Source organism: Solanum dulcamara, chromosome 1 (assembly GCF_947179165.1).
Source record: "Solanum dulcamara chromosome 1, daSolDulc1.2, whole genome shotgun sequence".
NCBI classification, from domain to species: Eukaryota; Viridiplantae; Streptophyta; class Magnoliopsida; order Solanales; family Solanaceae; genus Solanum; species Solanum dulcamara.
The window spans coordinates 88,992,078-89,008,120 of NC_077237.1; the positions used below are offsets into that span (position 1 = coordinate 88,992,078).

At 37.9% G+C, this 16,043-nt stretch overlaps 1 protein-coding gene across 3 annotated transcripts in view; it reads right to left on the reverse strand.

Annotated features, from left to right (window-relative positions):
- Window positions 1–494: 494 nt before the first annotated feature.
- Window positions 495–16,043, reverse strand: part of LOC129884245 (calpain-type cysteine protease DEK1) — a 32,204-nt gene continuing 16,655 nt past the window's right edge. For 2 of the 3 annotated variants that reach the window (XM_055958577.1, XM_055958586.1), the window contains exons 12-32: window positions 12,463–12,736; window positions 12,167–12,317; window positions 11,951–12,062; window positions 11,691–11,856; window positions 11,521–11,591; window positions 10,948–11,039; window positions 10,579–10,741; window positions 10,301–10,372; window positions 9,110–9,484; window positions 8,892–9,007; window positions 8,509–8,806; window positions 7,567–7,883; window positions 7,012–7,363; window positions 6,403–6,723; window positions 6,196–6,300; window positions 5,916–6,044; window positions 4,264–4,644; window positions 4,036–4,173; window positions 1,632–1,868; window positions 1,077–1,540; window positions 495–959 (exon numbers count right to left, since the gene is read on the reverse strand). In XM_055958577.1, the coding sequence (XP_055814552.1) occupies window positions 1,235–1,540; window positions 1,632–1,868; window positions 4,036–4,173; window positions 4,264–4,644; window positions 5,916–6,044; window positions 6,196–6,300; window positions 6,403–6,723; window positions 7,012–7,363; window positions 7,567–7,883; window positions 8,509–8,806; window positions 8,892–9,007; window positions 9,110–9,484; window positions 10,301–10,372; window positions 10,579–10,741; window positions 10,948–11,039; window positions 11,521–11,591; window positions 11,691–11,856; window positions 11,951–12,062; window positions 12,167–12,317; window positions 12,463–12,736 (4,176 nt within the window). In that variant the 3' untranslated portion in view covers window positions 495–959; window positions 1,077–1,234. The remainder of the gene's footprint in view (window positions 960–1,076; window positions 1,541–1,631; window positions 1,869–4,035; window positions 4,174–4,263; window positions 4,645–5,915; window positions 6,045–6,195; window positions 6,301–6,402; window positions 6,724–7,011; window positions 7,364–7,566; window positions 7,884–8,508; window positions 8,807–8,891; window positions 9,008–9,109; window positions 9,485–10,300; window positions 10,373–10,578; window positions 10,742–10,947; window positions 11,040–11,520; window positions 11,592–11,690; window positions 11,857–11,950; window positions 12,063–12,166; window positions 12,318–12,462; window positions 12,737–16,043) is intronic. The other variant, XM_055958582.1, reaches the window with a different exon arrangement.

Sequence of the window (16,043 nt, forward strand, 5' to 3'; positions counted from 1 at the left end):
GTTCTGCACTGTCCAGCCTGATCTAAACTTAGGGCCTTCTGAGGTGTTACAATATAGTCTCACCATGATCCACCCTTTTTTAGCACTTAGGGGTCACTCAACAGAAATTAAATGATTTTTTTAATTCTTCATGTGTATTAGTATCGATGAAATTTTTGGAATAATGAATGTGTTTGACCCCAAATTTTTAAGTTCAACTAAAAACTTTGTGATGCTCATTATTTCTCAAAAAACGACAGTTTTTTGAAGAGTTTCGTAATCACGAAAAAGAATTTAGAATTATCTTGAATTTAGTCCATAAATATTTTGAAATATGACTAACGACTCTGTATGACTTCAATTTTTTTGATTCATTCATGACAATCTAGTGAACGTATCTCACTGCATTTTCAATATTTTTACGTACTTCCGAGGACTCCTTGTCAAGGAGCAACCAGTTCCTTGTTTCGTTCTTACTACCCACGATAGGAACACAAAACACTATTGAAAATTGTAGAAAGAAGATGTTAGTTAATTCTATTGATGAAGAAAAAGAAAATTCATTTTTACAATTAATTAAATGGTGTCTACAAGTACTTCAAAACTGATGCTGAAACTTCAATTAATTTTTCAGCCATATGGACTCCAACACGCTAAACTATAACCCATCCAACAGGGCATCCCTAACATCTATTCCTATTTTTTTTCATCTATTCCTTTTTGTTAACCCTCATTTACATAACTAAATCCTATTTTCTTACATCTACTCATGTACAGTGTCTAATCCCCGAGAACCCTCTTCGAGACCACATTCAGAGCCTGAAGACTATAATCAATGGACCATCTTCCTTCTACTGGCTTAGACTTCCAGCCCACATGCATGAATGAGATTTAGCAACCATGGACTTCCCCAGAATAAAGCAGAGCTTGCTTCATCCATTTACAAAGGACAGAACATCTTTCTCCTCTTTCTATGCCTGCTAAAGGTAGAGGGGGGGAATCACAAGATTAGACAGAATCTTAGAGAATGAAATGTATCAGACAATTTCTTGTCCATGGAGAAAGGGGAGTGCAAGAAGTTAGATGAAGGAACTTACCGAGCATTTCAATAGCAAATTTACCACTCAACCAGCTCATAGACAGATGTGACTGATTGGGGATGGTCCACGCAGAATCTCTTTGGGCAGATGCTTAGGACCCACAAGTAATGATCAAACTCAAACCACCCAAAATAAATGGGTCATCAAATGCAAAATTATAAAGTTTCAAGACTTATCGAAGCTTTAGTAAAAACAGAGAGAACAAAAGGTGCCTCTTCACCAGGATGTATTGTAGTAGGCACTATTGTGTAACCCTTTGGATCAGGATCTAGGACCATCTCACATGATATTTCTCGAGAATTTACATAGTCTGTCCCACCAACAGATTCATGCAAATAAATGTTATATGCAGCACGTCTACCACGAGTTTTCAGTATCCTCATCCCAATATAGAACATCATTGAATCATGGCTTGATTGATAATTCCTGAAACCAGCTGTTGTCCTTGAGAAGCTCACACCCTAAAATAGCATTCTGATTAGTTTATTTGATCAACAAAAAGATAATGTCAATAAGCAACGCCTTTGTTCCAGATTAATCACAATAGTGAACCTGAGTTAATGTGATGAAAACGTGAATGGGCAAGGAAGCATCAGGACCACTTGCTCTTAGTCGATATTGGGGATTCTGATGCCAAGTGTCATAATCCTGGCAGCCTCCAGCACTGTAACCTCTCCATTGACCATGGATAGAGTAGCGCATCTCTGGTGGGTAGACACGACAAACATATATAGACCTAAAATGTATCTGGAAATCTTGCCAAGACATCCAGAAAATTCCATCATTGGCCTGTTTACAAGAAAACAGGAAAAATTAGTCTCGTCCAGTAAAAAGCTGTATAAGCATAACCCTTCACTCCTTTTCTTGATGAACAAAAAGGACCAGAATGTGGAAAACCCAAGGAAACAGAAACAGATATGTAGGTTCTCTCATCCCTCCAGAAGCGATTGTAAGAGGTGATTGCGAACAATGTCTTTTATTTGGCATATTAGATTCTCTTTTCCTAACAAGCAAGGAATTATTTAACAATGGGAAAACCTTCCACATACAAGACATCTACCCAAAAAACAGAGAGCTTACAAAAATAAATGGTTCTCTACAAAAAAAAAATAACCAATTTCCAATACAAATGGGAATCTCATGGGTGCACCAAAACGAAATCAAGTTCATTTCCTTCTAAAGCTCCCGTTTTTCACTCTCCAAACTACCCATATAAGAGTAAATGGAGCAAAATCCCACACCATGTTTCTCCTCTTCCATCTTCTAATGGCCCAGCAGAATAGAACATCATTCACTGTTCCTTGCATTCCATCATTGATCCCATTCAACCCTGTCTAGAGAATGGTATCCCACTACTGATATTTATTGTGCCACAATATCTCAAGCTATTTTCTACAATAATGGAGGGGGGCAAAGAATTTACAATTCCCAAAACAGTGTAATAACAGTTTCGCTGTTTGTGAAGCAGTATAGCAATCCTTTGGTGGTACCATTAATTAGATTCCTTAAGGGGAAACATTAATTAGATTATTAATTATTTTAGGTCACTTTTACGACTCCATTTATAAAATTGGGTTAATAATTGTTTACTTAACTGTAGATTATCGATCAACCCAAAAATATTAATGGGAAGTGACCAGAAAAAACTTATTAAAAAATGTATATTCTCACCATTTCATTTACAAATAAATAGCTTACCCTCGTGAAAAGAATAAAAAGATTCTAGCCTCATTCTAGTCCCAAAAACCATGTGTACTACTTCATTCACATCAAGGTGTGCCTTTCCTTATCTTGTGAAATAGTAAATATTTATATACATGGGCTATTGAGTTTTCTTCAATCCTATCAAAATAAAACTCTATTAAGTCTCTTTTGGACATTATTATTTCACCAAAGAAAATAATGACGATGAATAAAACAATAATTAAAAAAAAAACATTTTATTTTGATAAGGTAAAATAATTTTATTACCAATTGGGGGAACCCCGTACACAACAACATACCAAAAAAGAGAAACCAACATCAAAAAATAGCTCTCAAAGAAACAAAACCAATTTTCAACACAAATAGGGATATCATGGTAACACAAAGAGGAAACTAGAAATAGAAGAGTACTTCGCAATTATACAATCTCTTGTTCAACTCCTTCAAGCGCTATCCTCTTTCACTCTCGCCATAAAATCCACCTAATAGATAAAGGGGCAATATAGCAGGATTCAAACCTATGTAGAAAAACTTCAAAAGATTTCCAGTCTGCCACTTTTGATTACTCAGCCACTCTTCCCTTCCGAGGTCGAGGCCCCCCTCAATGGGTTCTAATTCTAAGAAGGGGGGCGGTACCCTAAATCAATCAAAAAGCTTATTGCATGTCCTTGGAGTTCTCTTCCTCCTTCACTGTGCACGACATCACCCAGTGCAACCCAAACCCATTGAGAACATCCTCCACAATCGATTGGTTACTTGACAATGCAATAGGAGATGATCTGCATTTTGCTCAAACCTTTGCACAAGAAACATGACTAACAGTATGGGATTGTGCAAAGGAAGAAATTAGCGAAGGTGTGCTACCAAGAGTAAGGGCATACAATCGGATGAACAACAATTGGGAATGATAATTCTACCTCCCCACCCACCCCCACCCCAAAAAAATAGATGGGGTCTCTAGATAAACTATCAGGAGTTACTCAATCCAGAGGTATCCAAAAGTGGAATTAGGCAGAAGAATATTTATCCTTCCCTAAACTCTAGCTCTTAACGTATGTTGCTTGGACTCTCCCATATTGTTGCCACGCCCGTGTCGGATTCTCCAAACTGCACTACTTTTGGAGTATCCGCACACATCCATCTGACATATTTGAGTCTGAGCAACATAGCTCTTAACCGAAGAATTCATTAGGTAAAATCAAAGTCAATGTCAAAAAACAGTAACTTGGAAGAGGGAGGGAGGGGGAGCAACCTGTGGGACATGCTTAAGCTTGTGTTTCATCCTGTCGGTCCACTCAGGTGATGGATCAGACCAAGGGCCATTCCACTCAACTTCATTCGCCCATGGATTCCGGATCTGAACAAGCTTGTGGCCATCAACTTCTCGTACCTGAGCAGTAAAACATACAAAAGATGACTGCGTGACTGAAATTTTCTTGGCAGGTGGATAAGTCATAAGATAGAAGGAATGAATTTCAACCTGTAATATTGAATATGCATGACCTTGGACAATACCACTGGAAGAGATATGCACATCTGAACCTGACGGGCTTCCAGCGCCCAGTAGGAAACCCTCTTGTTTAAAGCGCAGCAGCTGAGACCAGAGTCTTCCACTTGCAAGATCGATCTGTGCCTCAGAACTTCTCATGTCAATCTCCTCACCAGCACCTCCGGTGAGGTCTACAAGAGCATCTTGCACAAGGCCACCCTCTAATGCCTCATATGAGCCGTGAAGCTTTGCATAGGCTTTTTCTAACAAGGAGACCCACATTTCATTACCCTTCCTACTGGTGGCAAATGCTGGTTTACCAGGTGACTCGCATGGAATCCAATCATCTACCACAACAGGGACCCATTCCCCCTATAATAAATACAGTGACAGGATTAACTTGATTTAGTGATCTTTTTAGAAAAGGCAATCATGTTTTTGTTTCTCATAGGAACCAGTATATAAATCGACTGAGATCCTCTCATCAGTTCAGAATACAACATCCAAAAAGATTAACATAGAAAGACAGCATTATCCCAACTGGAAGTCAAATGGAGCATGACTTTGATGTCAGCATGCCAGGTACAAAATTCAGGAAAAGGTACTGTATACGTGGATTAATTGCACAATTGATGGGAAAAGTGACTCTGGGAATAGTTGTGCTTTTCCCCAAGCCCAGCAGCAGTAATAAATAGAAGTTGCAGCATTGCTGAATTAGTAACACTATTAGTTACATACTTGCAGTTCTAAGGAAAAAAATGTTTTTTTCACGTAGGTTTATAATGCAAGGAAAAAGGAAATTTAGGGTAAATGACCAGATTGGGGCCCATATCCACACTTTTTCCCCAGAAGGATCACTCTGATCCAGAAAATGAAGAAGACACAAAATCTAGTCCTTGCCATCCTACTTGACTGGCGTTTTTTTTACCCAAAAAGGAAAAGGTCTGTGTACACTCTACCATCCCCAGACCCCACTTTGTCACTTTGTGAGACTACACTACGTATGTTGTTATTGTACCCGAAAAAGGAAAGCAAGAGGTTAAACTTCAAAACTTTATAATACTGACTAACAAAAAATTCAGAACATAGATGACACAAATCAACTCAAAGGGGAAGCATGAATATGAGTAGTCTTGGTTCACCTTCTACATCGCATTTAGTGGCTGAATGTCCATAACTTATATCCTAAGCACACCAGTAAAATAGAGCCAATTCAAAAAAATCTTACATTCAATCAGAGAAAAATGCCAATATGCGCTACACTATTTGGTGCAGATGTCTAGTGATCTTGAAATATTTCATGATCTACTAGAGAGCAGCAAATTAATGAGAAGGTCCAAGGTCTCACACTCTCCGCTTCCAAATGTTCTCTTTCTATTTTCTATGATTTATCCCTCCATAATCTATAATCCTAGTCGCTAGTGGTTCATCTCTATGAACTCATAGATCCTAAATTTTGAATACACGAAATGTATCGCTTCCAAGGTGTTGCTCTAATGTTCCTTTCTGTGCAGAGTTCAAGAGACACATTAAGAAAACTTAGAATTTAATCAATTGAAAAAATCCAGCATATTCATGTCTGGTGGACCCTTTTGAAGAACTCACTACGGGCACAAGTAACTGTACAAATAAAGAAGCCTAACCTGAATGCAGAAGCGAACTGTATATATTCCTTCCTGATTGTATTCTGGTGTAATTATGACTTCTGATATTCGTGAAACCTCAGTTAGCACAGCAACAGCACTTAGAAACCAACAATCACCCAGTCGTCCCTGATTTAATAGTACAGCAACACAGTGAGCAAATGATCGATAAAAACAAAACTAGCAACCAATTTGAGACCTGCCTCCCCAGAAAGCAAAAGAAAAGAGGAGTCAGGAGGGGATACTTTGAGCAAACAGTATGAAGCAAGAGTATCACAACCTGACAAACATCTGAAGAATTTGCTACTCCAGAAAATAAGCACGGGTGAGAATCCAGATGTTTCTCTTTCACAATATCAGTAGGCCTCATCCATTGAGAAACAACCTGGGATGAACTAATATCAGCTAACGTACCACATATCATAATCGAACCTGGAAAACCAGGAGACCAATAAAACTATGAGCAAAGTGCTGCCAATGGACTCACCTGCAATTTAGATGGAGGATGGTCCGGATCCATAAATAATGAGCGGTCATTGGGAGGAAACTCTTGATCAGTGAAATGTGATTCTCCTCTTGCTAAGAGAGCCTCCTTCACAGCTATTTCCACAGAAAGCATGTGTTGATTGATTTCCTTCTGTGTGTCTACTCGAGGCTTCCTCAATCTTCGAGTAAAAGAATCCACGTCCAACACAACCCCATCACGATCTGACCTTCTCTTCCTCCCACTGGAATACTGCCCATCCCAATCTACATCATCTCTGTCATAAAGATCTACATCCGCAGGATCACTGTCCCACCCATCAACCTAAGCAAGAAGAACCAAGTAGCAACCATGAGACAAATTCCAAAAGAAAGGCAACTATTCCCTTTATGTTTACCTGATATGTTAAAATTAGCAACAGCAAAACTAGCAATCAACTCCATCAATCTGGTTTCTTAAAAGTATTTGATTGTAAAAAAAAAAATCCTTCAAATATCTATAACTTGAGTAGCTACAAAATAAAGGGACAAAGACCTACGAACCATTGTATCTACAAATGACAACTATTAGATGTATTGCTGGAATCAACTTATTGAACTGAAAAACACAAACCCTAGTTGGAGAATCTGCCCATTGCCAATTGTCATCCGGCAGATCAATCATGCTGTACTCAGCAGAACCCATAGCCGCAGGAAGAGCCGCAATCTCATCTTCTGTCAAGCACCTTCCCCAAAGAAATACATCCATTATGTGCACCTTTGATTCGGCTCCTTCACTATCTGACCTCCCAAATGAATCAACATCAATGGGCGGCCTTATGCCCACCCAGACATCCGTTCCCAGCTCCCATATGCAACTAGCCACTCTAAGTGGTAGCCCCGTCTGGTAGCCATCAAAATTTCCATCCAGGTAGCAAGTTGCTTCACCCAATTCAGCATCAATAGTCAATGTTATGATATGCCACCTACAAAATAATGCATTTACATGTGAGACAAGACAGAAGTCCTATTTATGCACTGTTTCTGGTATATTTAACACCACCTTGGTGTGTTCGAATAAAATTCATTGAATTATCAGAAAAGAAGACAAGACAGAAGTCCTAAGCAATTACAGCAACCATCTTTACACAGCAATTCACACGAAAACAAAGAGGAAAAGCTTGCAAACCTTCCATCTGCTATACTGGTGACACTTATACTCCACTCCTTTACAGTAGTTTGCTTGTCAGTTTTAGTAATTAATCTAAGCCCAACTTGTCCTGCTTCAATGCCTTGCTCAGAGCCAGCCACAAGAAATTCCCAGCAAATATTCTTCTGGAACTCAGTGCCGAGCAAACAAACAGGTCCAGATTCAGGCTGGACCATTACAGCAAGAGAGCAGCTAATTTTTTGACATTGACACACAGTAGGATCAATCTGACCGCACCGTCTGCCACTAGTGGTGGGTTCATCATCAAGTATACACACAGCACCAGCAAGTCCAGTCTGCAACGGAAAAGATTTAAAACAGGAAAATCAAAATACAGGAATTTGGGTTAAGTACCTAATCAGAAAAAATTGGGGATAAGCTTGCGATTGCTTTGATGGATCATCATAAAAAGAGTGACAGGAAGAAGATAAATTCAGTTTCAGACCTATTCTAACATATACTAGTGAGGTTTCATAACTTTCGGTGGTGAGCCCAGACTAAAGTTGTGGAGGTTTCCCTTGACATTTTCTTCCGTTATTATCACATATCGGGTTATTTCCCATTTCTATATATGTAATGTATTACATAGAAGCTCCATGGACTCACTGTGGATAAGTATATACAGTTTCAGAAAGTAGCAGAAGGATGACTCAGGTTGATACTCGTTTTAGACATGTTATGCCTTCGGGCTTTCGCATGGGTATTTGATTTTTTTTAATCAAAGCACTGAATGATAGCAAAGGGACCCTTGGGACCCAACACATGTTTTATTTATGGTTGTTACGACAGAGTTAAGGCCCTTGGCGGGTGCCAGGCCTGTGCCCTAGATTAGGTCGTGACATACTTGTGAAGGCATAAGGTAGAATTTCCGCATCACATTTCGTGATCTTAGTTACACTTTAAGTAGAGGGTAGGCATGACCTGAAGTGCTCGACGAGATAGCTGAGCAGCACGAATACGACGTGCAATGCTTGAAACTCTTTCCCTTGCAAAAGAGTCATCAAGAACAGAATCTCCTCCCACTGCACGGACTGCAGCTGCCATTGCTGCTGCCTCTCTATTCCCAGCATTAGGAATAGATGATATAAGTGATGCCTCTATTTCCTTCCATTTACGTTCCTCCTTCTCAAGGAGAGCTTTCCTCCTTTCTTTACCCCTTCCTTCCTCTTCACGTCTCTGCATCAGGATTTCCTCCTCCATCTCCTTCTCCCTCATATAACTGCAAACACCAGTTAAACAAAATTTAGAAGAACTCTAACTCTTAGGTGCAGCAGAATTACCAGAACAGTCTGAGAATACTTTACCTCTCCTGTATGATTTCAAATCGCCTACGATCTTCTGGGAGCCATTTCTTTATGTCTTTGGCACTAAGATCCGAAAAGCCTATGTTGTCGAGGAAAAGTCGCAGACGAACCTCATCCTGGCAAAGCATGCTATGTTCAGCATAAAGGGAGAAAGGGAAACAAGAAGAAGAAGATAGAGAAGCTTAAATGCAGACAAGTAGTTCGAAACGCATAGTTACCTGTACCCTCTCAGCTTTAGCAGTCAAACCAAGCAAGAGAAGCAAGTAACCACCAAACTTATCCCACATGTAAACCCATTCAGTATCAATTGCTTCCTCTAAAGCCAGAATTCGAGCATGGGCACACATTTCTCTTCGGTGACCTACATCACTAGTTGCTTCATGCCTAAGTGTCCTATTTCTTAATCTGCAGAAAATGGACCCAGCAGCCAGTTCTTCATTTCTAAGACGGTCTCTTAATTTCATGACATCCGCTCGTGGAAGCACAAAATTGCCTCCCCTATCCCTCATCATTGTTGGATCACCAACCAATAGAGCAGCTGAGCTGGCCGACCTCTGGGGGGCAGAGTAGGTTCCGGATAAAGCATTTCTGGTCTGAGCAAACCATTAACAGAATTGAGATTCAGCGAGAAAATTAATAATAAAACAAGAGGTTTATCTAGAATTTTCAGGTACAAGAATCAGAAGACACCAATCACCATGAAAGTTACATTATTTATATCATTATTACTCTCAAGACCAATTAAAAGTATCACCTAAACAAGTGAACCTTGTGTTAATGCTTATATTAAGCACATCGAAGTTCAAGCACTGTGTCGATGATATTCACATCTCTATAGGCAGACCTCTAAGGATGCATTGTCACCATTTGACATTTATAAATGGTACCAACCAGATAACACAAAACTTTAATGACAAATAATTGATAATTAAAATACAACATCAATGAAATAAAAAACCTGTAAAGCACTGATGCACTCAAGCAAGATAAAATAGAACCATCCCAGAACACCCATCAAACTGAAATACGTAACATGTTAATGACATCAATAACGGTACAAAAGTGAACTGCAAATTAGAGATTCAGAATTTTTGAAATCGTGAACAAAATAGAAATCACCAAATTTAGGTTCAAAAATAGTACATCAATCTAAAAGCACCATATTGTTTTTAAGCCAGTTTAGGGGCATCCCCATCCAAATCTTATGCAATAAGGAGAGACCATTCCGATAAAACAAGTCAATGAACTTTTCAGTGGCAAAAAGTTCTTTGTTTTCAATTGCAAACAAGGATCACCTTCAAATAGAATTGAGACCATAAGCAACAATAGAAACAAAGAACACTAAGTAACAACCTAGGAGTAAAAACATAGAATGAAATAGTTTTTAGCTGTAATAAAAATGGTCGTACCTTCGTGGCAGATCGAGCAATTGCCTGGACCATGGTTTCTTTGCTAAGAAAATGAACAGCATCTTCCACCATCTAATATTAGAGAAAATGTTAGAAAGGAAACCAGGATATTAAAGGAAAGTAGTTCAAGCAGAAGAATTATTTTATGGAAACTCATCTCCAAGGTTACCATATTGACTATAGTATAAAGAGTTCATGATAAAGACACCAAACACACACAAAAAAAGGAAGTCTATATAGCTCAATCAGTACAGCTATTCCAAGATATATAAGCACACCTCAAGTGTTAAACATGGACGAGAGACAGCAAAGCCAAAGGCCACAACGAGTGTAATTGCTGATACAGCAGCACCAGCAAATGGTGGATAAATTTTCAAACTGGCAACCACACCCCAGCCCTCAATAGCCAATGCAATGCCATAGAGCACAAGAAATGCAGCACTGTCAACAAATGATTTCATGTAGAATTAGCTGTCAAGTCGTGCAATTTCAATAACAACTTGAGTGGTGAAATACTTATAAATAAAAATTCATAGGAAAGGAACTGGAGTACCTCTAAAGTTAAGAGTTCACAATTTACTTTAACTATGCATTTCAAGCTGCTATACACAGTGTAAATCTTAAACAAGTAGAGAAAATTGACAAACCTGACATTTTTCCCACAGTCCGCGTGAGCATCATAAACATAAACAGGCAAAACCCTTGGGGAGTAGACTACTATAGGAGGTGAAAGAAGGACCTGAAAGAAAAAGGGTTTTGGGAACAAAAGACAATTCACAAGCAAGAAAGACCACAAGGCAAAGATAAAACAACTCTAATCAGCAAACGATAAACATAAATAACATGATTGGGATAATTGCGCTTTTGATCCCTCAGTCATTAGTTGATTATGATTTGTCCTTGTGATATTTCATTAAGTATATTTAACCTTGATTAATAGAAATGTGTCGTCTTTAATCCCTTAATTTAAAATATTTTATATTTAGATTAATTACAGAATTGTGTTGCCCTCAAATAGTTTAACAATACATAACTTATTAAATTTGTAGACTCGCAAGTAGAAGGATCAAAAGTGTACCTTTCAATTAATTGAAGGTTAAATGTGCTTAACCAGATATCACAAGGACCAAAATCAGAATTTGTCAATATTTTAGGGACTAAAAGCACAAATTCTCCAACACACCTCAATACTTTATTTGTCGTAATTAAGTATAACTTACTGATAATGCCCTTCCAGCTACGAGAAAAAGAAATGAGAAGTAACCAACAGACGCACCAACAAAAGCCTTATCTGAAACAGAAACATGCATTTGCTATCAATTATCAAGAACCACTATGAAAGATTAGATTAAACTATCTGAGCATCTTAAAACGGAAGAAACGTATTTACCCTGAAACCATCCAACAAGAAATGCTGCAAGAGCTAAAAGGAATGCAAGAAAACAAACGAGTAACATTTGTATCCTTGTCAAATAAAAGTTATTAGACGCCCAATAGTGAATAACACCAATAGCTAGAACAAGAAGGAGAAGCACCAGAAGGAATGCAGCCCCTATCTGTTGAAATACAAAAGGGAAAAGAAAAGCATACAAACAATGTCAAATAACTGTTTTGAACATGAAAACTACAGCACATAGGATGATCACTTACCGCCCAGGGTTTAATTGTAACTATAATAGCTGAAATGGCTCCGAGCAAAAGAAGAAGGCCAATGATTATGAACATATAAGCACCTCGAGAGAGCTTCCAATTGTCATCTTTCCTGAAAATGTTAAAGATATTATAACTCTGGAGGGAAAAATCACTCATCATCTTTAAGATGGCATTTCTAAAAATGTAAGCACTTTCTAAATAAATATCACATACCACTTGAACAAACCAGCACCAAGAGACAATACTGCTGGAATGCATATCAATGGAAGCAAAGAAGCAAGGAAATCAGCTTTTGTTGGAATCTGGTCGGTTCTAGATCCAACAACTTCAAAGTAGGATATGCTACAAAAGGCCACAATAACAGCTTCGGCGACGACAGAGAAGAAATTATTAGTAAAAGGCTTGTCATAGAGAATGAACTACCAAACAAAAGGTTGAAAACCAGAGAGGCTATTACAATATTTTGTAGTTTAAAAAGGGAAGAGGAGAGACTAAAGTGGAAGAATTACCTGCAAATAAGCCAATACAAATAGCAGATGAGAGAGAAAACCGATAAGTTGCGAACCAGGATATAATTGGCAGCACACCAGTAACTACCAAAGCAATTGCAGAAGCCATTGCCCAGCCAAGGAAAACAGATGATGCATAAGGGGATGTAACACTGTTCCGACCACCAGTCCACCCCTTATAATCTAAATCATCCAAAGGCTTTGCAGACACTATTGCTCCAAGAGCTAAAATGGACCCAGCAAATAAGGAGATGGAAATGAAAAGAACAACACCCTGGAAACAGAATTGGCAATTATAATTCTTATATAGCAAGTCAGATAAGAATGAATAAGCGTGAATTCTTTGCAAGTAATGGCATATCCCTCATATAGATTGAGATTCTAGAGAGGAAGGATGCAACAACAACTACTATTACTACACCTCCGTCCCAAATAAGTTGAGAACAGTTATATGAATCCTTATTTCGTCATGTAAGCTCTTTCATATCATCATCATAATAAACAAAATAAAAGTGAAAAGTACATTGATATGTGTATATATATATATATATATATATATATATATATATATATAGTCATATAAGAATGCATAAGTGTGAATTCTTTGCAAGTAATGGCATATCCCTCATATAGATTGAGATTCTAGAGATGAAGGATGCATCAACAACAACTCCTACTACGCCTCCATCCCAAATAAGTTGAGAACAGCTATATGAATCCTTATTTCGTCATGTAAGCTCTTTCATATCATCATTATAATAAACAAAATAAAAGTGAAAAGTACATTGATATGTGTGTGCATATATATATATTAACAATAATAATAATAATTGGAAAAAAAAAGTTTCATACGAGTCAAAAAACCTATCCTCAACTAGTAGTTATCACCTATATGGATCTTTTTCTTCCTTTATGTCCCCTCTTTAGCTAAGCCTATATTGAATATTGATAACAAACAATTGCAAGTCTTTCGGGACCACTTCCTTCCATGTAATTTTAGGTCTACTCCGTTTAACACATTCATTTACCATAATTCTACACCTACGGACTGATGCATTTATAGGTCGACGCAAAACATGTCCAAACCATCTCAGGTGACCTTCTAGCATTTCATCCTAGTGCAGTTAAAAGCGCTTGCTTAATTGCTTAAACCGTGAAGCAAGGCGAGGCGAGGCGAGGGTTAAGCGATTCATGGCACTAAAGCGAAGCGAGATGGAAAAAGCGCTCTTCTTCTCTTCTCCTCTTTCTTTTTTTCAAGAAGGTAACAACTTCTCTTCTCTTTTTCGATTTTTTTTCTCTTTTCTACTCTATTTCCTATTCCTTTTCTCTTCTCCTCTTTTTTCGATTTTTTTTAACTTTTCTTTTTCTCCTTTGTTTTCTATTCCTTTTCTCTTCTCCCCTTTTTTCGATTTTTTTTTCCTTTGTTTTCTTTTCTTCACATCTCCTCTTCCACTGAATTTTTTCTATTGTTCTCCTCCTCTATTGGTTTACTGCAGCTTTTCCGTTCTCTGTTTTGTTACTCTTTTTTTTAGCTTTTCCTATTTGTCGTAGCTTACAAATATTCATTTTATTATTATTTTTTGTGATTGTAGTGAAAAACTGTAGCTTTTTTATTCTAGTTCTAGTATCTATTATTTACTTTCGAATTTACAATTTGAAAGATTAGCTTAATATGTTATTTCTATCGAATTCTTGGTTATTATTGTATTAAAATGCGCTTTAATTGAAAAAATGTGTGCTTCGGTGAAGCGAACCCTTATCGCATTTTCCCGCTTCTCACTTTCCAAAACACTTTTTATCCTCAATGTGTGCTACTTGCACCTTTTGGTGAACGTGGTCATTGCCAATCATATCTAATCTTATATAACCACACATCCAACTCTGCATCCGCATCTCCACAACACTCATTTTGGGGACATGTTTGACTAATGAACTTACCACTCATTTTGGTAGGTATCCTTCTATCACATGACACCCTCGTAGCACTTCTCCCTTTCAACCATCCAATTTTAATCCTATCAGTAACATCTTCTCTCTATCAATCCATTATCCTAAAACGACAAGGCTAGATATCTAAATTGTTCGCACTTTGGCACTACAACCCCATCTAGTCTCACCTTACCTACTCTGCTCTCATTCTGACTAAACCTGCAATGCATATATTCAAGCCGGCCTACTTCTACTCATCTGACAACCTGTACTCTCTAACATGCTTCTCCATAGTTCAAGTTATTGGTTGACACCTCACTAGTTTCACCAATTACCACAATATCATTCCCAAATAGCATATACCATGAGATCTCCTCTTGTATTGTGTTGGTTAGCTAGTCCATAAATAGGGTAAATACGTAGGAAATCCATGCCAATTTATGGTGTAAACCCATTGTAAAGGGAAACTCTTTTGTAGCACTTACCACTGTTTTCACGCTAGTGACAACTTCTTCATACATGTCCTTTATAACATTTATATACTTAATATGGATTCCTTTCTTCTCTATCACCCACCTAAGGACCATGTGTGGTACTCCATCATATGTTTCTCTAGATCAATAAACACCATGTGTAGGTCCTCCTTTTCACGACAGATTTCCAACAATCTTCTTTGTAAGAATATAGCCGCCAAGGTAGATCCATCAAACATAAATCCAAATTGGTTCTCACTCTTGTTGTGTTCCTACATCTACGCTCTATCACTCTTTCCCAAAGTTTCAACATATGACTCATGAGTTAAATGCCACGATAGTTCGGTTAGCTTTAAATATCTCTTTTACTCTTGTAAATCAGAACAGGGTACTCTTCCTCCATTCATTGGGCATCCTACCACTTCTTAGTATAGCATTGAATAGCTTGGTGAGCCATTCCACGGCACTTCCAAACCTCTACAGGGATACTATCTGGGGCCACAAGCTTTTCTGAACCGCATATTTTTCATGGCATCATTCACCTCTAACATCCAATTCTACAAGTATAGCTAAAGTTTCTACCATTCACATACATGTGTAGATCTAAAAATGTTAATTCTCATGGTTTGTGTTGAACAATTCATCAAAGTAGTCTCTCTACCTCTCCTTGATCTCGTCATCTTTCATCAACACTTGTTGAGGACTATCCTTAATACACTTTATCTGGTTTAAATCCTTGTACTTCTTCTCTTTTAGTCATGCTAGTTTAAATAATTCTTTCTAAACCTCTTGTGTCCCTAGCTTATGATACAAGACATCTAGAGCATCCTATCGGGCTTTAATATTTGCCTTCTTAGGTTCCCACTCAGCTTTATTGTAATTGTTCTTCAAAAGCTTCTTTGTACCTCCTCACTCCCCTGCCATGTTCATGTAGTAAAGGTCATAGACAATCATACACATATAAAACTTTTGTAGCTTATCTTTTAATGCAACCTGACACTTTCTTCCATAGGGTGTCTACGTCTCCCTCTATATACCAATTTCCCTTCTCACATAATTTTTCCTTAAACGCTAACGAGTTAGCACCCTGTAATGCCCACTACCTAATTCGCGGTTGTTTCTACATCATCACTTTTCTCACTCCTCCTAAACTTTACATCTAAGACTACTAAAATATGT